A 26,193-nucleotide genomic window follows, 5' to 3' on the forward strand; every position below is an offset into this window, starting at 1 on the left:
CTAAAAGTTAACTATTTTGTTACATTATTTTTAAAACTGTGCCATGAATTAAAATGGTTCGGTCTTCACACGCTTGAAAGAGCTGAAATTTGATATTTGATTGCTGAGTTTGACTTAGGATTTCGAAAAAGTAACATTTCATTTCTAAATGGTGAGTATGTGTCGTAAATTATTTCAACCCGACATGATGAACCATAACGGTAATGTTATTGTTAGAATCGTTTACAATCTTATGTGCCAGCCACTTATACTCCTTACTTTTTAAACTATATTTATCAGATAATCGACACGATTGGTAATTTATTTTCCTTTTTAGGACTTTTTATTGCGTATTTTTATTCAGCTTTGGTTACGATAATTATAAAATTGTGAATTATAATGCGAGACTCACTCTTATGTACCTGATTCAAAAGCGAAATATTCCCGGCCCTTTAGGAGTTATATACCCAGGTTTCGAACCGATTCAATCGGAGCCGAGCAAACACCATACAAAAAAAAGAAAAGATTTTTTCCCCTTCAATTACCACTTTGTTGCCAGCATACGTGGATGTAAAGCGTTTTCCAAGTTTTCAATCCGATCACTCAATTTAAATAATGTCTTTGCAATTTGCTGATTATAGCCGTTGCAAAGGGTTTGGACGAATTTAGGAACAATCGTGAAATACGTCAACTCCAAATCGACAAACATAAAAAAAAATCTAGCAGATGAGCATGCACAATTTATTAAATTTAATTATTTACTAGTAAATCTTGAACAATAATTTAATGGCCCCTTATTAGGTCCACAGCTAAATGATTCAAATGGAAAAACACGCAAAAATACAATTATACGATAAAACTAAGACTTACTCAACGAATTATAATGAAATGCATTTGAAAACTAAACATAAATTTTGAGGAAAAAAACAAACTGTTAATAAACAACAATCTTAACATTAAAACGTATACGATCACGATTTAAATAGTGAGGATCAATTACCGTAATAAATCTAAGTTTTTGGACGTTTTCGGACGCTCTAAGTTTTAGTACAAACTCTTTTATAGCAAAAACATTTTTTTTTGTGACTCTTAATTTTCGGGCATACGGGTTTTCGTCCATAATTAATATTTCTAAGTTTTCCGACAGCATATTTTACAGCGCTATTCTACAGACTTCGGCCCTGTTTTAGCTTATCTTGTGAGACTACTATCATGGATTTTTACAGCCGGATTATTGTTATAAAACCTGGCATGCCTGAGTTCAATGGACCATTATATTCGCGTCATTGGGTTCAAAAACATGTATACCGGTAGAAAACAATTGATTTACCAAACCAAGTAGCATTTTAATTAGTTTGGATTTATTAAAGAAGCAGAATGTTTTATATTTTTACCTGTTTGTTCTTTATAATTTAAATCAAGACTTGGCAATTATGTGAAGTTGTATTTATTGGTTTAAAGCAAAATAGAAGATTGAATCACAATAAATAATTGAACATTGATCTATTGCTTTTATTTCAATATAAGGATACTTTTCGGACACCAATTATTTCTAAATTTTCGGACACCTCTAATTTTAGAACATTTTACGTATCTTAATTTTCGGACACGAAAAAAAATTAATGTCCGAAGAGTATCTACTGTAATATCCAAACTATCCAGTGAAGAATAATTTAATAGTTTATTCGGGCTAATTACTTTTAAGGCTTCTTACGTTCAACATTAGTTCATAGTAAAAGACCAAGTTGGTCCGGTTAATACCTTTTCAAATGCTGAGACTTGATCTCGACAACCGTGGCATCTTCAATATATACGATAAACGAAATTCCGTTACGATAACGTTAATTTTATTTCCGAAAATGACAAGTCTTATTCATACTGTTGCACTTTACATTATAATAATATATAAATGTCATATTTGCACTGTTTAAACATATTACACGGAATCTTACAATCATGTACTCATTCAACTGTTATGTTTGGGATAATTTTTGATAATATTTTTAATTAGAAGTATACGTTTGCTTGTATCAATATAATGCACACCTTTTTTATTTTTAAATCCATGACCTTTGTTTTGTCATTTTTGCCAAACTGTCAACATGTAACTTAACAATCACTAATATATGTAATAACATGGAGGATTTCGGTACGCGCTCTGAATCGGAAAACGTGTTTAACCGAAGTCCCAGTTATAAATCGCTTGTTCGTGTCAGATTTAAGTAAAAAATATTGTTTTGATAATACTGTATCAATTATATCGATAAATGCCATTGTAGAAGTGTAATCTAATGCGAATAACACACCAGCAAGTAACACTTTGTGCATACATACCAGTGCATGTGTCTGTTAGCATGTTGAACTTACTAAAATTTGCAAAATAAATAAATCTATATACATTTTATATAAATGAATAAATTATATTACGTCAAACACCTTTTGTACTCAAATTAGATATGCCGTAATATAAATGTAAAGTAATACATTTGCATAATAAATAAATGATAAATAACCAGCGTTATATGCGATCTGAAGCAGAAAACAAGGTTCAACAAAATAATCGCATATTGCGTAATCTATATGCACAGACACCACTTAAGTGTTAGCTGTTCGAAGTTTCCCAACCACTTGGTCAGGTGATTAAGTGGGCAGACCAATCGTCTCCCAGGAGATATGTTCATAATTTTTAAGTCGACTGTATACCAAACGTAGCAACATGATATACAATGCTGCTTAAATAATCTTATGTAAATATTGCGAAATATTTTTCATTTAGTTGTTAGTGTGATTTTTCTTGATGTGTAGATTTTGAGTTGGTGAGACCTGAATTTATTGGTGCTTCGAGTGCAGTAGAGAAATATCAAAAGGCCTTGAGTGTTTCCACAACGCTCAAACGACAAATGTGTTTACTTCAATACTTTAACAATTGATTTATTGCAATTTTGTGATGTAATTTACCATTCCATAATCCTTAAATTGTGTAAAATGTGAACTCATATCATGTCAAAGTGTTAATATCCTAGGCCTTGTCATATAACAGCACATGCTTTATGGCGCCAGGGCGCCAGGGCGCCAGGGCAGATAATAACGTAGGAGCATCAGTGCTGCGTGAATGAGACAAGTCGTGTCTTAACTGATCGACAATGAGCTAATATATCATTATTTCACTGACTTACCCCAAAACGTCAGTCAGTTCAGTGTAATGCAATTACGCCATTCACCTTTCTGTACTAAAATGAGATGTGCCGTGATAATATTGATATATGTTTGCTAATCAAGCTAGCGGATGTATTTCGTCGTACTAAGCAGACCGTCAAGGATTCGTTCGTTCACGTGATTTCATAACTTGTTTCCTCTCGAGCATTGCTATTGTTCAGCCATATTCCTATTTATTTACGCTATCGGTAATCAGGTGGTGTAATATCAAGATTATTATCGTAACATAATTAAATTTCCTCCTGTTTGCATGTTCTTAGTGTGCGAGTTTCTTTTGTAGATTGCATTTCACAATATAACACCAGTTTGAGTGCCATGTCGTTTGTAATAACGAACAAAAGTGTTGAAAAAACACATAAGTTTTTTCTTAACAAAAGTAGCCCGGAAACATATGCAATCCGATTAAATCTAATTTTTATAATCCGATTAAATCTAATTGTAATTCCAAGTATTTTGATAGAGGATCGACGTTAAATTGCTGTCAAAGAAACTAAAAAACTTTATACGAAAGAAATAGACGAAGTTGCACATACTCCTAAGGAATTCATCTATCAAACGTGTATTATTCCTGAAAGAGATGTTAAATATAGCAAGGTTATCAATCACTATATTGAATATAACCATTTCAACAAAAGATACAGTATAATCTGCTATTAAAGGGGCCGTCCAACAGATTTCACGTTTTGGTAAATTGACAAAAATTTAAAAAAGGTGTTCCAGATTCTCAAATTTTTGCTTTAGTTGTGATATATTTTAGGAAATAGCAATACTGACCATTTACCATGCTCTTAAATATCTATTATATGCATCGTTTGATGATTTGAAAACCTGAAAATTATAAAGCGTCGTACGACGCGAAACGATTGAATAATTTGGAAAGTTCTGTTGTTGTCGTTTTGTTTTGGGATACTACGAGGATTGCTTATATAGGTAAAAATACATCCGCTCTATGCATTATCATGGATGGTCGAGTGGTCAAGGCGGGAGACTTTTTACTCCGGGACTCCAGGGGTCAGTGGTTCGAGCCCTGTTGAGGGTTACTTTTTTCATTTTTAAAAATTGTATTCTTGCTTTTTTACTGGAGATATTTAGTTCAAATGTTTTAATTTATCAATATAAAGCATTTAATGACAAGCTTCAATACATGCCAAAAATCTGTTGGACGGCCCCTTTAAGTTCTAAGTGACAGAAAGCTATTTCGCTATTGTTGATTTGAGACATTATTATAGACTCTATTTATTGAGTACCAGTAGTTCCTGAATACGGCGTTACGCGTTTTTGTACCTTGAAAATTAAACCACAATGAATCTTTTGTCAATGGTACTCAGTTTGCCCAGAAACAGTTGATCAGAATTTTGAAACCAAGTTCTGCTTCTAGTTATCTAAAACACGCTATTTCGCACTATAACCATTGCACTATCGATATAATAAATTATGGGCGCAGTATACGTGCATATAGTTCTTATCAAATACTGTAAAACCATTAAATTTCGTGTGGTACGAATTTTCCTGAATTGTGTTGGTCCGATGAACTACGAATTCAAGTACCAACGATTATTTATACATTTTTAATCCGAAATCGGACATTTCGGAATGTCATGTCGGGCAATCGTGCTATTGTAGGAGTACGTGTCTAAACTGTTCGCGTTTTCAACCATTTTGAAAGAGACATTGTTTGATTGAGCTATGCTAGTTAAAACAATATGTTGTTTTCTTGATAAGTGTTTGGGTAATACTACTTTTTAAATCAAGCACGGTATTTAAACTGTACATCAACGATTGTTCTCTTTTACGTGACGTTGTCAAATTAACAGTTTGCAGAAGTATCACATATGTCAATTAGTGCCAATTAAAGTTAAAAGAGACAACGGTTTTCACACGTTATTTTGGGGACCTTATTACTTAATTGTTACTACTAGGTGATCGATTGCGCTGAGAATTGCAAATATTGTCGAAACAACATTGATGGCAATTAGCGAGCGGGGACAAACAAGTGCGCCGCTGTATCGCTCTTATTGACAATTATCGACAACACTTTCATGCTTTAGTGCACATTAACCTCAAGTCTTGCTGTCGACACAGATTAGCAGATTATGCTTCGTTATTACTCTTGTTGTTTTAATAAAAGTTAAATTATTATTACGGTCAGTCTCCGAAAATTTTTGAAATCCACGAAATTACGTGTCAACGAATTAGTTGCTTTTATTAAACCACGAAATTTCATACCGACGAATTTCTATACGTTTACAGTATCATGAACGGTATTTATTATCGATATTTAGAGTCGACTGCGGTTATGTACGGATTGCAATTAAATATTCATGAAGGCAAAGTAAATTCATCGTTTTATTAACCAATTTTACTTGGATGACAGTGTTACTATTTGCTTCTACAAAAATCAAACACTTACCCATTGCCGGTGATAAAATATCGTAAAATATGCAAATAAAAATTATTGTTTCAAGAAACAAAACCATGAAAGGAATTCTACTTGCATTGGTGCTATTATGCATATGTTTTGGTGTTAAAGAAGTATATGAATCTCTGAAGGCTCTACTGTACTCTAAATATGTCACTTTGGACACCGTTGACAACCTTAAAATGACAGAGTCGTCAAATGACTCCAAATCTGACACTGTGGGCAGCCTTGGTAAACTTCAAATGTCAGGGTCGTCAAATGTTCGGATGTTTGACACGTCTGTGGATTATTCCGATGCGAAACAGATTTATAAATGCGTTGATCTAAAAATAGATCATCTGGAAAGCACTCCGATTTGTGTTTACGACCCAACGACCGATATCTATGTTTCAAATGATATAATAAACAAAGGGAGTTTCGAAGGTGATTATATCAAAGAAGTGGTTAAAATACTCCAAGAAAATCAAAGTATTTCATTTTTGGACATAGGTTGTAACGTCGGAGTGTACACGCTTGCTGTTGCCAAGTTCGGACGAAAGGCAACAGCTCTGGACGCTAACCGAAAGAATCTGGAGATGGTTGCGACATCTCTTGTGAAGGGAAATCTCACGGGAAAGGTTAAATTGATCTGGAATGCACTCTCGGACAGGGAAGAAGCAGTTCGATTTAAACATAAGGAAGGAAACATCGGTGCCTTGCAAATAGAAAGCGGAATTAGCGCCACAAATGATAGCAGGGATGATGAAAGCTCCATGGCAATCGTGTTGGACGACTTAGTGCCGCTATTTAGGAAACAATCAGTGTTTGTAAAAATGGACATAGAATCCTACGAGTATAAAGCCATGTCAGGTGGGAAGAAGTTCTTTGAGGAAGTCGATGTAAGATTTTTGTTAATGGAATGGGATTTTCATAGAACGTCAGTCGAAGGTTCAAGAATTATACAGTTCATGACAGAGAGGCGGTTTAGACCGGTTTTGCCGTTACAGAGGCTGGTTCCATTGAAAGTTGAAAACCGGAATGCCTGGCCAAACGAAATTATGTGGATAAGAATTTAAATAGTGTCACGTAACATAATAATAGGACGAATAACGTTTCCGATCACAATTTCAAACAGTTTCACAATATGCATATATTTATTTCAGATTTTTAAAAATATTATCTATTTTAATTTTAACGTCAAAGTAATGTCTTTGTGATCGGTATTAGTACATCACACACACCTTCATCAAAAGTTCCATTCTTCATAATATTTAGCCCTGAAATATGACCTGGGCAATCATTTACTTAAAGAAATGAATACTGACATGTATCATTTGAATCTGTTTTTGTTTAATTATAAATGAACACATGACATGCATTTTTTGTTTTATGCAGTTTCAAATTTAAAAGCGGTATGCTTTAGTGAAATCGTTGGTTGTTAGCGTATGTAACAATTATTAATGGATGGATACACAAACATCAAAATCAAATGTAACATTTTAAGTAACTTAACAATTCATAATGAAGCGGATCGGGAAAATCACCTTTGCATAGTGATGGTTTTTGTTGTTTGCATTTTCCCTGCGCGGCACTAGAGGGGGTAATCACGTAATCAAGATGGCGACGTCCATGCCGAGGCAGGTATTTTTCGCCGTTTTATACCCTTTATTACTTGTAATATTTTTTTTTATTTCCTATCACTTTCGAGCCATAATAGCAAGAAAGTTACTGGCGTTTATCCCATTGTTATATTCGCTCTATATCTCTACTTTACTCGCTGCGAAATTTCTTAGCGGGATGACCTAATTAGGGCTCCACTTATAAAAGTTGCGGGGAGTAAAGTCGAGATATAAAGCGAATTTAAATATGAAATAGACGCTAATCACCTTTTCACTGATATCGCTGGAAAGAGAGCGTAAAAAAATAAACAAAGTAATAAAGAGTAAAACACAGACAAAAATAAATGTCTCGGAACGGACGTCGCCGTATTGACAATCACGCGATTACCCCCTCTGAGCACAGGCTAGATAGGCATTAAACACCGGTTAAAACCCTATTCAATCATATTCGTATGACTGCAGTGTTAAGGATTCTGCTTAATTGTTATTGACAGAGGAACTTTTGCTAACGTAATGCTTAATTCTAACTGCCATATAACGTATCTGAAAAAACAAACACCTTATAGCCAATGTTGTGATAATTACTACTATTAATACAATTTGTGTTAATAAAATGTATTTGCTAGTATTAGCATGTGTATATACGCACTAGTTTTGTCTTTGACACATGTTTACTATTTGAATGAATAACTACACCAGAAATACTTTGCGGATATGAAAAACAGTAGAACGATCGCGTTTTGGTTTGTTACATCGCCTTCGTATGATAACTATACAACGAACACCGTTTACAATAAAGATGTTTTTTTTTACAACACAGTAAATTGAATAATGGGTTTATTTAAGTTTATTAAAGTGTAGGGTGGGTTTATGTAAGTGAATTGATGGTTTATTAAAATTTATGGTGAGTTTATTTAAGTGTAGTGAGGGATTATTCAAATGTAGGGTGTGTACGATTTAGAACAAAAAAGGACCTTTGTGCAGGAATTGCTAAGGCGTAGGGTTATGAAAACTTCCTAATATTCCAAATTTGTTGCTTTGCTCGTCGTAGATCTATATTGTATAGTTTTATTTCAAATCGCTCACAAATGTCGACATATAACGACATTATCAAACTATTCTTCACAGTTAGGTAAGTTGATAATTGTAAATGAAAATTCTTAAAAAATCAAAATTTAACATAAATAATGTATGTGAATAAGCGAAATAACACTCTTGCACAGAAAAAGTTTTAAAAAACATGTTTGTTAGTTATTTATCATCAATTGAAATCGTAACCATTTTCATCGATAATTTTAAAAACGTGTACTCCCGACATGGCGATCCAACTGCTACATCTAATTAAAAAGCTTGCGTGGTAAACTGAGAGCGCGCTCGCTTTGTTTATTAGACGTTCAGACTCAAGGACAGGCCCATTATTTATATTATAATTGTTCAAAACTATTCCGATAATTTAGTTGAGCTAGTAATTATTTAATGATACTTAAAAAACAAACGAAAATATGTTAACAATTGCCTTATACTATATATAAGATTAACGAAAAGGTGGTCGTTGACGCCATACAAATCGTGTTATTATTATATACCACTGCAAGACAAATATAAGGGGGGATCATGTGTTCCGTTTGACCTTCGTGTTGTTTGTCCAGGAAATGATTAGAGATCAGAGGTATCAACCCGAACCTTCATATGTAAATAGATTTCATTGAAAAGAAATACACAAGTACCATAACTATTGATACCTCAATTGCATGGTATATGCCATTTGTTAATGTTTCATATTTTATTGTTGTCTGTGACTATACTCTTTTCGACACCCACACGATTTGATCCATATAACTTTTCTCTTAATCAGAACTAGCAAAGCCCTGTTAGCGGTGTATTTTGGGGAAGGGAAGGGGGGTAAGACTATTTCAGGCGGTTTCAAGTGTATTTCATTCAAATCACAGCCGGTTGTTAAGCTGTCAACTATTTTCCTAGTTCAGAAGGTTATCCAGTATTTAGTGGTCATGCGTACTGTAGTGATTGACAAATGTCACAAGGGATTGCGTAGCTATTCTTTATATTATTCGCAACTTTAATATTAACTTTCTGTTACTTTGTTTAAGTCAATTCTCGAACATTATTAATTCTAGGTTTCAATGTTGATCGCTTGATCATGGTCTATGTGAAAGGAATAACACTTAGTATCTTCGATAATCCATGACAAAGGTCGAGTACCTTAAAGGGGCCTTTTCAAAGATTTTGGCATGTATTTAAGTTTGTCATTAAATTATTGCTTTAATATGATAAATGTAAACATTGGATCTAAAAGGCTCGAGTAAAAAATAAATAACAAGAATAACATTAAAGAAGGAAAAATAAGGAACCCCCAACTGGGCTCGAAGCACTGACACATGGAGTCTTGGAGTAAAATTCTATCGCCTAGACCACTCGGCCATCTGTGCTTATACAAGGACATATGTATTATTGTTTTTTTCCCAAAAATCAAAACTAAAACGAAATTTTGCGAATCTGAGACATTTTTTATTTTGTCAATTTACCAAAACGTGAAAATACCCCATAAACATGTTAATAGTCATATCTCGGTTTTCGCTAGATTTGGGAAAAAACATTAATCCTCTTTAACGAACAAAGCTGTCCCTTTAGAAACAGCTTCAAAATCACATACCATGCACACCATTATTCTTTAATGGAAACTACTATTGATTAAACCCAGCGTTAATTGGACCGTGCAATTAGTGATTTTTTCCAAGGTATAGTATGGGATAATGCTGTCTCATATCTGATTAACAGCTTGAAAACACCGACTTCGGACTTTAAAGAATTACGCATATGGAACATATGTATAACAACCTTAATCTATACATAGATCAAGTTATTTTCGATAACATTTTTACTTTCTTTGATTTTATACTTGTTTTATTAATTGAGCTTTCTAGTTCAAAGATATACATTTATCAATTTCAAGCATTTTATGACAAAATTGTATACATGCAAAATGTGTGAAAAAACCTTTAAGAAATAAGTTACAACTAAATATTTAATGTATTATTGTGCCGTTAAACGTATCCATTTTGAACGATTGCATGATTTAATTTCGACCTAAAACAGGCAGAAAGTGTCATGTGAAAACCAGTTAAGAATGCGTGCTTCTAACAGCGTCTGTACAATTAACGACCTTTGTTCATATTTACTGCTGTTGTCGAGCAACGGCAAATTGCTGTCATGCATGATTTCTGGAAAGCTTCCAGACAAAATTAACGCAAATTGAAGATGCCAACGACAATCTGGAATTCCATAGCATACGAGAGAATCTGCTCTTTAATGGCATTAAAGAATAACCTGGTAAGCAAGAAAATTGCCAAGAGCTAATCAAGACACTCATACAAAATGTATTACAGATCGAAAAAAACATCGAACTTGATAGGGTCCATCGAATAGGCAAGGAAACACCGGGCAAAACGAGACCAATAGTGGCGAAGTTCCATCATTATTCCGACCGGGAACTCGTTCATTAAGCCTCAATTGAAAAGAATCCAGATTTAAGGGCGCTACACCAAGGCGTTGGGATACAGCAGACGAAGGCTACCCTGGAAAAGCGACGAAATAAACAACACATAGTTGACCGGAAACGAAATGCAGACAGAACAACCAAAAGGGCAGGATCAAGACTTCTAGTGAAAGGACAAAACGGCGGCTATCATGAACTAAACAATTAGGACAATGGAACGTTAAAAATTATTTCGTGGAATATAAATGGACCGATACGAAAATTAAAGGATATTGACTTTTTTGAATACATTAATCAATATGATATCATTTTGTTAAGTGAAACCTGCACCAATAAAAACAGAGTGCAAAGTCTAAACATTCAAAACTTTAAAAGCACACATATTTATGGATATAAATCTTATGGAGTTAAAAAAGGCCGACAAGCCGGAGGTATTTCTGTTTATTTTAAAACCTCATTAAAAGAAAAAAAATAAATTGTAAAAGTAAATGATTTTGGCATAATATGGTTAAAAATAGATAGAAAACTGTTAAATTTTGATACAGATGTTTATATTTGCTGTACTTACATTCCACCACCCAATTCGAAAGTCTTAAGAGATGTCGATTTTGATTTTTTCGAAGAAATAGAGAATAATATTGAACAATATTGTACCTTAGGATATACTTTTATTGTAGGAGATTTAAATGCTAGAACTGGCTTATTATTCGATATATTAGAATAAAATAGACATTTGGATGAAACTTACAACGTTAACACAAATTCAAATGAACCAAATTTAGGACACATTCCGAAACGAATGAATGAAGATCATACAACTGACTGTCAAGGCCGATCATTAATCTCTCTATGCAAATCAACCAACCATATCATTATTAACGGTCGTATGCCAATCTCTTGCACGACGGTCATATTACATTCACCTCTGTGTTGGACTCAGAACGGACTATTGTTTTGAAAGCGTCTCATTCATGTAATGATCATTCCAAGCGTTCATCATTGAGGTTACAGTACACTAAACAATCTCTTGCACGACGGTTACATTGCATTAACTGCATTAAAGAAAACCATCTCATACCATGATATCTTATATCAGTCTTAACTAATTATTATAAAATTGATATGTTTTTTTTATGTTAAGAAACCAACATACATAAATACGTCGAAGCAATGCCTAACGTCACTCAATAAAAAATATGTACAATTGTTTACATTTGTGAAGTGCGTGGAATGATTACATCTGTGTAAATGGGCAATAAAATAGTTCCAAAGAGTTGCATAAAAACTCACACGTTTTTGCACGATTTATCGTACATTTTAAAGTCATATTTCTTAATTAAATGCAGGCGATCTTAAATATCCACTCAAATATACATTGTATGCGTTTGTTTGGTTTTAGCTATTTGGTATACAAAATTGCGTGCTGAGCCTTATGCAGAGTTGTATGTGAGAGCAAGGAACGACAAATCTGCGTGGAGATTGGTCGTATGCCCGGAGATAGAACAGGTAATTACACCTTCACCTCACCACGTGGTCTTAGCGTAACCGATTATTTACTAACACACCACGATATATTCCTCGGTAATGTCATTCATGAATTTGAAATACTTGATTGCAGCGAATTCTCTGATCATGCTGCACTTTATTTTAGTTTTCAAACAGTAAGCAATATAAACTTACAAAGCAATAAAAAGGAAACAAAACTACAAGAATTAAAAATAATATTTGATAATGATAAGTCACAAGTATTTACTTCGTTAATAGATGAAAAATTACATGTATTAAATACAATTTTTACTGAAATTAATGTTAATAATCAAATTAACACTCTAACGCAATATTTACACGAAAGTAGCATTCAGATATTTGGAAAAGTATTTACAATTCATAACAATAAACAATCACATCCAAAAGCGCCAGAATGGTTTGATAATACTTGTAAAACTGCAAAATGCAATTTCCGTAACGCAAAAAATAACTTTAATAAAAATACATCCAACCCAAATAGACAACTATTTATACATTATAGAACACAATACAACGCTATTCGTAGAAAAGCAAAATATAGATATAAGATGAATGAAAGCACACGGTTAAATAAAATTGCAAAAACGCAACCAAAAATGTTTTGGAAAACACTTAAAAAATGTTATAAACCTAATAATAAAAATGCAGAGCATACAAATATTAACGAAATGTTCAATCATTTTAATAACTTAATCGGAAACGATGCATTCGATAATACAGATTTTGATATAAATGAACAGAATTTAAACACACCACAAACCGAGACTGAACAGCTCGATTCGCCAATTACAGAGTCAGAAATATATCAAGCAGTTTTCAAGCAAAACAACGGCAAATCAAGTGGACCTGATAAAATTTCAGGTGAAATTATTAAAACAGCATATAATTCTATAAAACCGTACTTAACAACTATATTCAATAACATTTTTGATACTGCACAATATCCAACAAGCTGGGGAATGGGTTACATCACACCAATATTTAAAGGCGGTGATCCGAGCGATGCGAAAAATTATATAATAATAACATTAAATAATATTTTATCAAAGATATATTCCCAAGTACTATTAAACAGACTAACGAAATGGTGTGTTGAAAACAACATTATATCTGACTGTCAATTTGGTTACCAAAAGGGAAAGAGCACAGTCGACTGTATCTTTATACTACACAGTATAATTAACAAAGTTCTAAACTCTGGTAAAAAATTATATTGCATTTTTATTGATTATGCTAAATGTTATGACAGTATAAATCGATCACTATTATGGCAAAAATTAATCACCGAACGAATAAGCTCTAAAATGGTTGCCGCATTCAAAGCTATGTATTCATCAGTGAAATCAGCCGTCAGGTTAAACAATCAAACATCAGATTACATCAACTCACATGCTGGTATGAAACAAGGCGACCCATGCTCAAGCATCCTGTTCATGATGTTCGTTAATGACATAATTGAAAATATTGACTCTAATATTGAAGGAATCATAACGATCAACGATATTAAATTCTTTTTATTATCTTATGCCGATGATCAAGTCCTATTTTCAACTTCTCCAACATCAACCCAACTAATGTTAAATGACGTTGAAAACTATTGCAATAAATACAAACTGAAAATCAATACGAGTAAAACAAAAGTTGTTATTTTCGAAAAAAATAACCGACACACAAGTTTTAACTTTACGTTATATGGTGAGCCGTTAGAAATCGTCACATCATTCAAATATTTAGGTGTAACTTTATTCAAAAACGGAAACTGGTATAAAACATTAAAATCAATATCAGAACATGGAATTAGAGCGCTTCATCGATTTTACTCTGTTTTAAACCAATATGAATTCGCAACAAAAGAAAAATTAAATCGTTTTGATAAATTAGTAACCCCCGTTCTTCACTATTCTGCTGAAATCTGGGGACAAGATTCAGGAAAAGAACTAGAAATAATTCATACAAAATGTTTAAGAAAAATTCTATGTGTCAACAAATCAACAAATCTATCAGCACTGTATGGCGAATTAGGACGATACCCTTTATCTGTCATGCGTAAATTACACATCTTTAAATATTGGTTTAAAATAATATCATGTACAAATGATAGTCGCATAAAAATAATATATGAATCACTTTTCAATGACGCAGAACAAAACATAACATACAACAAAAGAAATTGGGCTTATCAAATCAAATCAACACTCGAGCAGCTAGGTTTAACTTTTGTATGGACTGAACAAGAAACCTTGACAGAAAAATCTGAAAAACCTACATATACAATCTAATAAAACAGCGATTATTCGATCATTACAAGCAACACTGGTACAGTGAGATCAATAATTCATCAAGACTAAATACATATTGCCGCATCAAGGACACGTTTAATACAGAACAATATCTGGATATCTCCACAACAAAAATAAAATAAAATAGCACTAACTCGATTACGCCTATCATCACATAGATTACAAATAGAACGAGGTCGATACCACAATATTCCTCGGGATAATAGGAAATGTAAATTTTGTAATCTTAATGTCGTAGAAAGTGAATACCATTTCTTATTAATATGTCCAATATACAAAGATATTAGAAAAACTTATTTAAAGGCATATTATCAAAGATGGCCAACATTAAATAAGTTTGATTTATTAATGAAAACACAAAATAAAAAAGAAATCATTAACCTTTCAAAATACATATATAACGCGAATTGTTTACGGAAAAATTTAGAAACAAATTAATTTATCTATGTCTACTATTTTTTCCAATAATTTGATGAGTACTAATCAATATGAATGTTTAAAAAAAAACTAATTATGCAGAACAATGTACTCTTTTGTATCATTATTTTATTAACAACTTTCATTATCGATGTTAGAAGAAAATATCCTTTGTTATGAATCAGTAAAATTTTTGTTAACTTCCTCCATTACATAATTATAATTATTACCTAATTTAATAATAATTATCATCCATGTCGTTACACTTGTGTATTATGTATAATTGTATAATGCATTTGGCTAAACAGCAATTGTATGCTTAAGAGCTAATAAATGTTGTTGTTGTTGTTGTTGATTTCTCTAGCAACACTGATGGTTTAAAACATGAATAGTTTACTGTTCATTACGCTTAAAACATCAATTGTCTTCTGAAGTCGCTTGATAGATTTCCGACTGAAGTTTTTAATTGCCAATCAAATCGCGATGGGAGTTGTTGCGATGTGTTCATTAATTAGAAATGTACATGCAAGTTAAATCTATATAACACATCTCTCCAAATGCAGCTTTTTGTATTTATGTAGTCATTTTGTATAAAAATATATCTTTACATATTCTTCGTACATTACAAATCTTTTACACAAATATATGTTTTATAAGACCATAAATGAAATATTATTTCACTGTTATTTCATGGGTTTCGACGATAAATTATTAAACGCACATCGCTTAAGCGTAAAAGATTTCGTGTCCTGCGGGGGGACACAATATTCTTTGCATAAAAATATAATGTTTATAAATAGTTAAGTTTAATTATATTAATGGTAATGTTCCACGTCGTTTTTCTTCATTTCATTCTTAATCGGAAATGAAAAACACATCAAGCATTCAACCGTGAACATGCAGATGATATAAAAAGGCTTCTGGACATGTAAAGCCAAAGTGAACATGACAACAAACATTTTCGTCGTTTAAATCATTAAGTTGTAAGATAAAAATACCATATATTACTTATTCTCAGTATTTTTTCAATTCTGATTATTGCTTTTTTCAACAATGCTGTGACAACATAACAACACCAGCATAGTCATCTTTTGTAAGCAAAGACGGATAGAAACTTTGTTTAGCGAATCCCCTAGGAATATTATTATAAGTGCCAATATGTTTATAATTAAATTTTTAAATATTTAGTTTTCATTGAGTTACATTGGCGTCACCTATTGGTTTGGCGATGCTTCAATTATTCTTTATTAGACCAGACAATGGGAAGAGAAGCAAGTACAATTGTGACAGCATCCCTGGAGACTGAATCTTAACAACAAAACAAACGTTTGAGGTTAATTAATTAAGACATCCTAGTACAATAAATATTTAAAAAAAAATGATTAAAATTTTAAACATATACCACAATATTATATAATATGTACATAAAATGATACTTTAAGCGAGACGAATGTAATTGTTATATATAGTAAATATGTAATATATATATTTCGAACCTCTTTTACCTAATTAAGAAAAATAAATTGTATTTTGTTTGTTCGGCTTTTGTTTTGTATCAAATGTTGTCATTGAGTGATAACGCAATACTAAATGACAAGGTTACAGCCCTGCTATAACAAAGTGTAACTCGCTCGTCAAGTATGGTCAAATCTTCCATACAATTAAACATACCAAATGATTAATGTTTATAGTAAGCACATTTGAACTGTGGATTAAGATCATAATTTAGCCATAGGTATTCATTGTGACATTTTGCCAAGGTACAATTTGCGAATGGATCATCTAGTATATCCAGTTTCAATCAACATCGAACGAAACTTTCGTATCAATAGAACAGATATTCTAACTAGAAATGACACATATGTAATCTTAGTTTAATAATTTTTAAAAGAGTGCACATGTGAATGTAGTTGCACGGACGTTTTATTTAAGGCATACAAACAAAAACCCTTCAAACTAAATAATGCGCATTGTATACATACATACAATGCAACATAAAATATTGTGCAAACATCGTGATCTACATACCAACGCATATGTTGAAATGTTTACATGGTCAGCTTATGTATACACACACATAAATATACTTCAGCACATTTTAATATTTAAAACTCTAGTGTTTCATAACTCAAGTTAATTGCTATATTTAGCGTTAAGGGTGTTGGAGTGAATAGTGCGAGCTCCAAATACACCCACTATATGTTATTTTAAAAGAATTCTTTAAAGTTAATTACGTATATGTTTAACTGCGTGTAAAATGGAGAATACAACAAATGCGTTACATTAATCAATTTCTTAACAACGGACGCTTCATTCACGTGTATGTTTCCGTACAACTTTCTAGACAGCGCTCGTACAAATATGCCAGATGCGGACGAGTATAATATTTATAAAAAAACAAGGGGCCACAAGAAAATAGGACAAATCAATGATTGAACAAATACGTAAAAAGCATTGTGTCTAAACTAAAACTTCATCAGACTGTGGTATATATAGACATTGTTGAAACACTATAAAAAAGGATAAACTATTAATAACAAAATAATACGTTATTAACTGCGCAAAAAGACATCCATGGATCTTGTACCAGAAACATGAAATACAATTTGTAAATTGTTGGATATTTGATATATTTTAAAATTCAAATATTGCAAAACGGTTCTTCATAAACGACCTTCAAATTCACGTATCAATCTAATGGCAACATAAAGTATATGAGTGTGTTTTTAATTCAATCTTAATTTTTTATGGAAACCGTAGAGACATTGTAGAATTCTTCAAAGAGGAAAATTAACACAGCGACTGTCAATATATTATACGATAGCTTTACATTGGACCATTAATTTAAGCGCATTATTCCACATAACCCGTAAGGAAAAGCGATAAAAAAAGACTCGATAATGACACATTTGCCAGTGTCAAGGCAATAATAATAAACACGGGAAAATCAGAAACATCGGAGCGTGATGGAATAGTGGATACGTATAGATTTCTTAAAGGGACCTTTTCACGTTTTGGTAAATTTTCAAATTTTTTATTTGAATACTTTTTAATTAGTATGCATGATAATTAGTACATTGAGTGTCATAAATGGCCTCTTATTACCAAATTCAATGCCAAATATTGCTTGAGAGAACTTATGTGTACCTATCGATCTATTATTGTAATGACAGTTTGCTGTTTTGTTTTCCTCATGCCTGTGTCATCCGTGGTCAATTATCAAGGGTATAATGTGTGCTTGAAGTTTGCTGAACAAACTGCTGAACAGATTCTCATGTGCCATGATTGACAAGATTGTATGATTAAGAACAGTTTCTGTTGTCAAGTAATGGCTACAATTATTGTTCATGTTCTGTAAAAAGTTGGTCTGTATGTATGTTTAATTTTAAAAAATACACGTGTCTAAATATTTTGTGTATTTTATTAAAAAGAGCTTTTATTACGTGTTGCACATTTTTCTCATTATAATAATTAATGTTTGTTTCAGCACATCCATTAATTCTTTAAACAAAAGCATTTTGATGTTGTTTACTTAAATGACCTTTATGACCATTGCATTTTTCAGTTTTCTCATACCTTGATGACCGAAGATTAAAATGCCAAATTTGCTTTATGTTGGCATTCCTAGTACAATAATATTACTTTATACTATTTACAGTCATATGGTATATACATTGTTATGTAAATCAAAAATAGAAACATTACCAAAATGGATACAAGATAAATCTATGTGTAAAAGTAAAATCAACATAAAATTGGTAAATTAATATTTATTTGCCGACCGTTTTCGAGAAAAAAGAATCAGTTTAAAATGTGCCAGTTTGTTAACACATAATCTCAAAAAAATAATATTCATTTTAGGAAGGATCTGGCTTCCATTTTGGGGAAAAAATAATTAACAAAACTGAAAAGGGGGAAGAAATTTCCAATGAAAGCTTGCAATTTTGGGAAAATTGCATCATTTAAAAGAAATTCTCTTAGGGATAGGGCCTTTCTCTTGAGGAAAGGAGCTTATATAAATCCCTTGCTTTCAAAGGAAACAAGACCTGGATGGCATCAAATTAATTAAAGATTAGGTTTAAAAATACTTAAAAAATAGTTCTCCTTGTTTAAGCTAGCTGAATATAAACATAAATCCAATAGTATTTATTGTCACCATTCTCATGAATAACAACTGTTACATGTACATGCAATAACAACTGTTACATGTACATGCAATAACAGCTGTTACATGTACATGCAATAACATACATGTAAGCCATGCTCTGGAGAAAACAGTCTTATACATGCGTAAAGTGTTGTCCCAGCTAAGCATGTGCAGTCATCAGTTCAGTCTTATACATACGTAAAGTGTTGTCCCAGCTAAGCATGGGCAGTCATCAGTTCAGTCTTATACATACGTAAAGTGTTGTCCCAGCTAAGCGTGTGCAGTCATCAGTTCAGTCTTATACATACGTAAAGTGTTGTCCCAGCTAGGCGTGTGCAGTCATCAGTTCAGTCTTATACATGTGTAAAGTGTTGTCCCAGCTAAGCGTGTGCAGTCATCAGTTCAGTCTTATACATACGTAAAGTGTTGTCCCAGCTAAGCATGGGCAGTCATCAGTTCAGTCTTATACATACGTAAAGTGTTGTCCCAGCTAAGCGTGTGCAGTCATCAGTTCAGTCTTATACATACGTAAAGTGTTGTCCCAGCTAGGCGTGTGCAGTCATCAGTTCAGTCTTATACATACGTAAAGTGTTGTCCCAGCTAAGCGTGTGCAGTCATCAGTTCAGTCTTATACATGCGTAAAGTGTTGTCCCAGCTAGGCGTGTGCAGTCATCAGTTCAGTCTTATACATGCGTAACGTGTTGTCCCAGCTAGGCATGTGCAGTCATCAGTTCAGTCTTATACATACGTAAAGTGTTGTCCCAGCTAAGCGTTGCAGTCATCAGTTCAGTCTTATACATGTGTAAAGTGTTGTCCCAGCTAGGCGTGTGCAGTCATCAGTTCAGTCTTATACATGCGTAAAGTGTTGCCCCAGCTAAGCATGTGCAGTCATCAGTTCAGTCTTATACATGCGTAAAGTATTGTCTCAGCTAAGCGTGTGCAGTCTGCAGTTCAGTCTTATACATGTGTAAAGTGTTGTCCCAGCTAAGCGTGTGCAGTCATCAGTTCAGTCTTATACATGCGTAAAGTGTTGTCCCAGCTAAGCGTGTGCAGTCATCAGTTCAGTCTTATACATGCGTAAAGTGTTGTCCCAGCTAAGCATGTGCAGTCATCAGTTCAGTCTTATACATGCGTAAAGTGTTGTCCCAGCTAAGCGTGTGCAGTCATCAGTTCATTCTTATACATGCGTAAAGTGTTGACCCAGCTAAGCGTGTGCAGTCATCAGTTCAGATTTATACATGCGTAAAGTGTTGTCCCAGCTAAGCGTGTGCAGTCATCAGTTCAGTCTTATACATGCGTAAAGTGTTGTCCCAGCTAAGGGTGTGCAGTCATCAGTTCATTCTTATACATGCGTAAAGTGTTGTCCCAGCTAAGCGTGTGCAGTCATCAGTTCAGATTAATACATGCGTAAAGTGTTGTCCCAGCTAGGCGTGTGCAGTCATCAGTTCAGTCTTATACATGCGTAAAGTGTTGTCCCAGCTAGGCGTGTGCAGTCATCAGTTCAGTCTTATACATACATAAAGTGTTGTCCCAGTTAAGCGTGTGCAGTCATCAGTTCAGTCTTGTACATATGAAAGTGTTGACCCAGCTAGGCGTGTGCAGTCATCAGTTCAGTCTTATACATACGTAAAGTGTTGTCCCAGCTAAGCGTGTGCAGTCATCAGTTCAGTCTTATACATGCGTTAAGTGTTGTCCCAGCTAGGCGTGTGCAGTCATCAGTTCAGTCTTATACATACATAAAGTGTTGTCCCAGCTAGGCGTGTGCAGTCATCAGTTCAGTCTTATACATACATAAAGTATTGTCCCAGCTAAGCGTGTGCAGTCATCAGTTCAGTCTTATACATGTGTAAAGTGTTGTCCCAGCTAAGCGTGTGCAGTCATCAGTTCAGTCTTATACATGTGTAAAGTGTTGTCCCAGCTAGGCGTGAGCAGTCATCAGTTCAGTCTTATACATGTGTAAAGTGTTGTCCAAGCTAGGCGTGTGCAGTCATCAGTTCAGTCTTATACATACGTAAAGTGTTGTCCCAGCTAGGCGTGTGAAGTCATCAGTTCAGTCTTATACATACGTAAAGTGTTGTCCCAGCTAGGCGTGTGAAGTCATCAGTTAAGTCTTATACATACGTAAAGTGTTGTCCCAGCTAGGCGTGTGCAGTCATCAGTTCAGTCTTATACATACGTAAAGTGTTGTCCCAGCTAGGCGTGTGCAGTCATCAGTTCAGACTTATACATACGTAAAGTGTTGTCCCAGTTAGGAGTGTGCAGTCATCAGTTCAGTCTTAAACATGCGTAAAGTGTTGTCCCAGCTAAGCGTGTGCAGTCATCAGTTTAGTCTTATACATACGTAAAGTGTTGTCCCAGCTAAGCGTGTGCAGTCATCAGTTCAGTCTTATACATACGTAAAGTGTTGTCCCAGCTAAGCGTGTGCAGTCATCAGTTCAGTCTTATACATGCGTGAAGTGTTGTCCCAGCTAAGCGTGTGCAGTCATCGGTTCAGTCTTATATATGTGTAAAGTGTTGTCCCAGCTAAGCGTGTGCAATCAGCAGTTCAGTCTTATACATGTGTAAAGTGTTGTCCCAGCTAGGCGTGTGCAGTCATCAGTTCAGTCTTATACATGTGTAAAGTGTTGTCCCAGCTAAGCGTGTGCAATCAGCAGTTCAGTCTTATATATGTGTAAAGTGTTGTCCCAGCTAAGCGTGTGCATTCATCAGTTCAGTCTTATACATGTGTAAAGTGTTGTCCCAGCTAGGCGTGTGCAGTCATCAGTTCAGTCTTAGACATGCGTAAAGTGTTGTCCCAGCTAAGCGTGTGCAGTCATCAGTTCAGTCTTATACATGCGTGAAGTGTTGTCCCAGCTAAGCGTGTGCAGTCATCAGTTCAGTCTTATACATACGTAAAGTGTTGTCCCAGCTAAGCGTGTGCAGTCATCAGTTCAGTCTTATACATACGTAAAGTGTTGTCCCAGCTAAGCTTGTGCAGTCATCAGTTCAGTCTTATACATGCGTAGTGTTGTCCCAGCTAAGCGTGTGCAGTCATCAGTTCATTCTTATACATGCGTAAAGTGTTGTCCCAGCTAAGCATGTGCAGTCATCAGTTAAGTCTTATACATGTGTAAAGTGTTGTCCCAGCTAAGCGTGTGCAGTCATCAGTTCAGTCTTATACATGCGTAAAGTGTTGTCCCAGCTAAGCGTGTGCAGTCTGATATTCAGTCTTATACATGCGTAAAGTGTTGTTCCAGCTAAGCATGTGCAGTCATCAGTTCAGTCTTATACATGCGTAACGTGTTGTCCCAGCTAAGCGTGTGCAGTCATCAGTTCAGTCTTATACATACGTAAAGTGTTGTCCCAGCTAAGCGTGTGCAGTCATCAGTTCAGTCTTATACATGTGTAAAGTGTTGTCCCAGCTAAGTGTGTGCAGTCATCAGTTCAGTCTTATAAATGTGTAAAGTGTTGTCCCAGCTAAGTGTGTGCAGTCATCAGTTCAGTCTTATACATGTGTAAAGTGTTGTCCCAGCTAAGCGTGTGCAGTCATCAGTTCAGTCTTATACATGCGTAAAGTGTTGTCCCAGCTAAGCGTGTGCAGTCTGCAATTCAGTCTTATACATGCGTAAAGTGTTGTTCCAGCTTAGCATGTGCAGTCATCAGTTCAGTCTTATACATGCGTAAAGTGTTGTCCCAGCTAAGCGTGTGCAGTCATCAGTTCAGTCTTATACATGCGTAAAGTGTTGTCCCAGCTAAGCGTGTGCAGTCATCAGTTCAGTCTTATACATGCGTAAAGTGTTGTCCCAGCAAGGCATGTGCAGTCATCAGTTCAGTCTTATATATGTGTAAAGTGTTGTCCCAGTTAAGCGTGTGCAGTCTGCAGTTCAGTCTTATACATACGTAAAGTGTTGTTCCAGCTAAGCGTGTGCAGTCATCAGTTCAGTCTTATACATGTGTAAAGTGTTGTCCCAGCTAAGCGTGTGCAGTCATCAGTTCAGTCTTATACATGCGTAATGTGTTGTCCAAGCTAAGCGTGTGTAGTCATCAGTTCAGTCTTATACATGTGTAAAGTGTTGTCCCAGCTAAGCGTGTGCAGTCATCAGTTCAGTCTTATACATGCGTAAAGTGTTGCCCCAGCTAAGCGTGTGCAGTCATAAGTTCAGTCTTATACATGTGTAAAGTGTTGTCCAAGCTAAGCGTGTGCAGTCATCAGTTCAGTCTTATACATGTGTAAAGTGTTGTCCCAGCTAAGCGTGTGCAGTCATCAGTTCAGTCTTATACATGCGTAAAGTGTTGTCCCAGCTAAGCGTGTGCAGTCATCAGTTCAGTCTTATACATGCGTAAAGTGTTGTCCCAGGTAAGCATGTGCAGTCATCAGTTCAGTCTTATACATGTGTAAAGTGTCGTCCCAGCTAAGCGTGTGCAGTCATCAGTTCAGTCTTATACATGTGTAAAGTGTTGTCCCAGCTAGGCGTGTGCAGTCATCAGTTCAGTCTTATACATGCGTAAAGTGTTGTCCCAGCTAAGCGTGTGCAGTCATCAGTTCAGTCTTATACATGCGTAAACTGTTGTCCCAGCTAAGCGTGTGCAGTCATCAGTTAAGTCTTATACATGCGTAAAGTGTTGCCCCAGCTAAGCGTGTGCAGTCATCAGTTCAGTCTTATACATGTGTAAAGTGTTGTCCCAGCTAAGCGTGTGCAGTCATCAGTTCAGTCTTATACATGTGTAAAGTGTTATCCCAGCTAAGCGTGTGCAGTCATCAGTTCAGTCTTATACATGTGTAAAGTGTTGTCCCAGCTAAGCGTGTGCAGTCATCAGTTCAGTCTTATACATGCGTAAAGTGTTGTCCCAGCTAAGCATGTACAGTCATCAGTTCAGTCTTATACATGCGTAAAGTGTTGTCCCAGCTAAGCGTGTACAGTCATCAGTTTTATACATGTGTAAAGTGTTGTCCCAGTTAAGCGTGTGCAGTCATCAGTTTTATACATGTGTAAAGTGTTGTCCCAGCTAAGCGTGTGCAGTCATCAGTTCAGTCTTATACATGTGTAAAGTGTTGTCCCAGCTAAGGATGTGCAGTCTGCAGTTCAGTCTTATACATGTGTAAAGTGTTGTCCTAGCTAAGCGTGTGCAGTCTGCAGTTTTAAGCCCAGTTTTCCTAGAACAAGGCTCATATGTATATGAGCTTGGCTCTGTGAAAAAGGGGTTTAATGCATTGTGCGTGATGTGTTGTACCAGATAAGCCTGTGCAGTCTGCAGAGGCTAAACACTGCAGACAATTTCTGCCTGAACTGGATTTTTGCTAAGAAGAGACTATCTGTCAAAGAAAAATACAATAAAAGCGTACAGTGTCATCCCTGATTAGCCTGTGGGGACTGCACAGGCTAATCTGGGACGACACTTTACGCACATGCATTAAACCCCCTTTTCACAGAGCACAGTCCATATTCATACTTATTGTATGGTAAATTACATTGTGAAACTCACCATTCAGACTCCTGAAGCTGGCTATGTACGCCATGTCCTGGTCATCAAACAGCTTGCTATTCACCACGTCACTCAGTACACTGTCCAGGATTGTATGGAAGTTCTCCAAATAGTAAGGCACTTGAAACTCAACACTTCCCCTACCCGCTACACTGTCGCTGTCTTTAGTTATCTCGACATTTCCACCACCTGTCACACCGTCTTTGTCTTTAGTTACCTCTTCATTTTTACTACCTGCCACACCGTCTTTTTCTTTAGTTACCTCTACATTTCCACCACTTGAAACACTGTCTTTGTCTTCAGTAACCTCTAAGTTGACATCACGACTGTCATCATCTGCTTCAACACTTTCTGATACCTTAATGTGACTTTCATGATTGGCTACTTCAACATTTTTAATTGACATAGCCATTTCAGCTTTATTTCTGTCTCTACTGGATTCATCTTCACCTAGATTCGCATTCCTGTTTCGTTTCTTGCTAAGAGTTCTTGTACATGTCTTACTGGAATCTTTAGACTTTTTTGCTTCATGTTTTTCAATATCTTGTTTCATCTTTAAAAGAAAATTCCCAATGGACGGTCTTTTTGGACTTTCAGCTTTTCCTTCTGTACACCTTTTCCCCGAATGTCTTCCGTTTCCTCAAGCTCAGGGCTATCACTTATAGTAAGATCTATTGGATGATCAACAGTAAGATCTTTATCAATAAAAGATTTCTTCTTTTCCATGCTGACGACATCAATCTTTGCTTTCTTGAGCGAAAGTCTTCTTGAGTCTTTTATTGTTCTTTTTCTTATTTTTATCATTTCTTCACTGGAATTAGATTTTTCATTAGCAATAAGTTCAGCTGTATCAACATAGTCAGCATCAGAATTCAGTATTCAAGTTGTTCGTTTCCTCAAATTATAAGTTCTTGATTCAGAATCAGACTGTTGCAAATTTGATTTTGTGTTGTTTGCTTCCCCTCTTAAATTCATAGTTTTTATGTTTATTTTAAATTCAGATTCACTTCCATTGTCACCACTTTCCCCATCTTTACCATTCTCACCCTTAAAAGCATTCAATTTATTTTCACATACATTCCTGGCATCAGTTGAGATTTTCTTGGAAAGAGAACTTCCATAATTTGCTTCTTTCTTTACATCAAGGTTGCTTTCAACATCGATATGTTTCTCAGGTGCTTGGAAATATTTGCTGCGATTTTTCCCATTGCTGTTGCCATTCTCTTCAGTTTCTCCAGGAATACTGTCAACATCACTGTCAGATTCTGATACTATTATAATATCTTTCTTTGCTTGTTTCTGTTTTACAGCCTGACATAGATACAATAGTGGTCTGAGGTGTTGATGCAACAGGTGACTTTTTCAGTGACAACCTGTTTCTTTTCTTCTGTGCACTCATCCTGTTTATAAAAAGAAAAACATAAAAGTTCTGTATTGGCGAACACTCCCGTAAGATTAATTCGCAAACACAAGACAACTTAAAACTGCAATTCACAAAATATATAATAATATACCATAACAGATTAATTAAACTTAAACATATGATGACAAAATATGTATTGATGGTACATATCAATGGATAATATACAGCAGAACTGATTTTGTTCATGTTT

At 34.8% G+C, this 26,193-nt stretch overlaps 1 protein-coding gene across 2 annotated transcripts in view; it reads right to left on the minus strand.

Annotated features, from left to right (window-relative positions):
* The window catches only part of LOC127852356 (fanconi-associated nuclease 1-like), an 83,529-nt gene extending 57,741 nt beyond the window's left edge, over positions 1-25,788 (minus strand). Inside the window, exon 1 of one of the 2 annotated variants that reach the window (XM_052386303.1) lies at positions 25,195-25,788. In XM_052386303.1, coding sequence (XP_052242263.1) covers positions 25,195-25,384 — 190 coding nt within the window. In that variant the 5' untranslated portion in view covers positions 25,385-25,788. Of the gene's footprint in view, positions 1-24,938; positions 25,163-25,194 lie in introns of those variants that run through there. The other variant, XM_052386304.1, reaches the window with a different exon arrangement.
* Positions 25,789-26,193: the final 405 nt, after the last annotated feature.

Source organism: Dreissena polymorpha, chromosome 12 (assembly GCF_020536995.1).
Source record: "Dreissena polymorpha isolate Duluth1 chromosome 12, UMN_Dpol_1.0, whole genome shotgun sequence".
NCBI lineage: Eukaryota > Metazoa > Mollusca > Bivalvia > Myida > Dreissenidae > Dreissena > Dreissena polymorpha.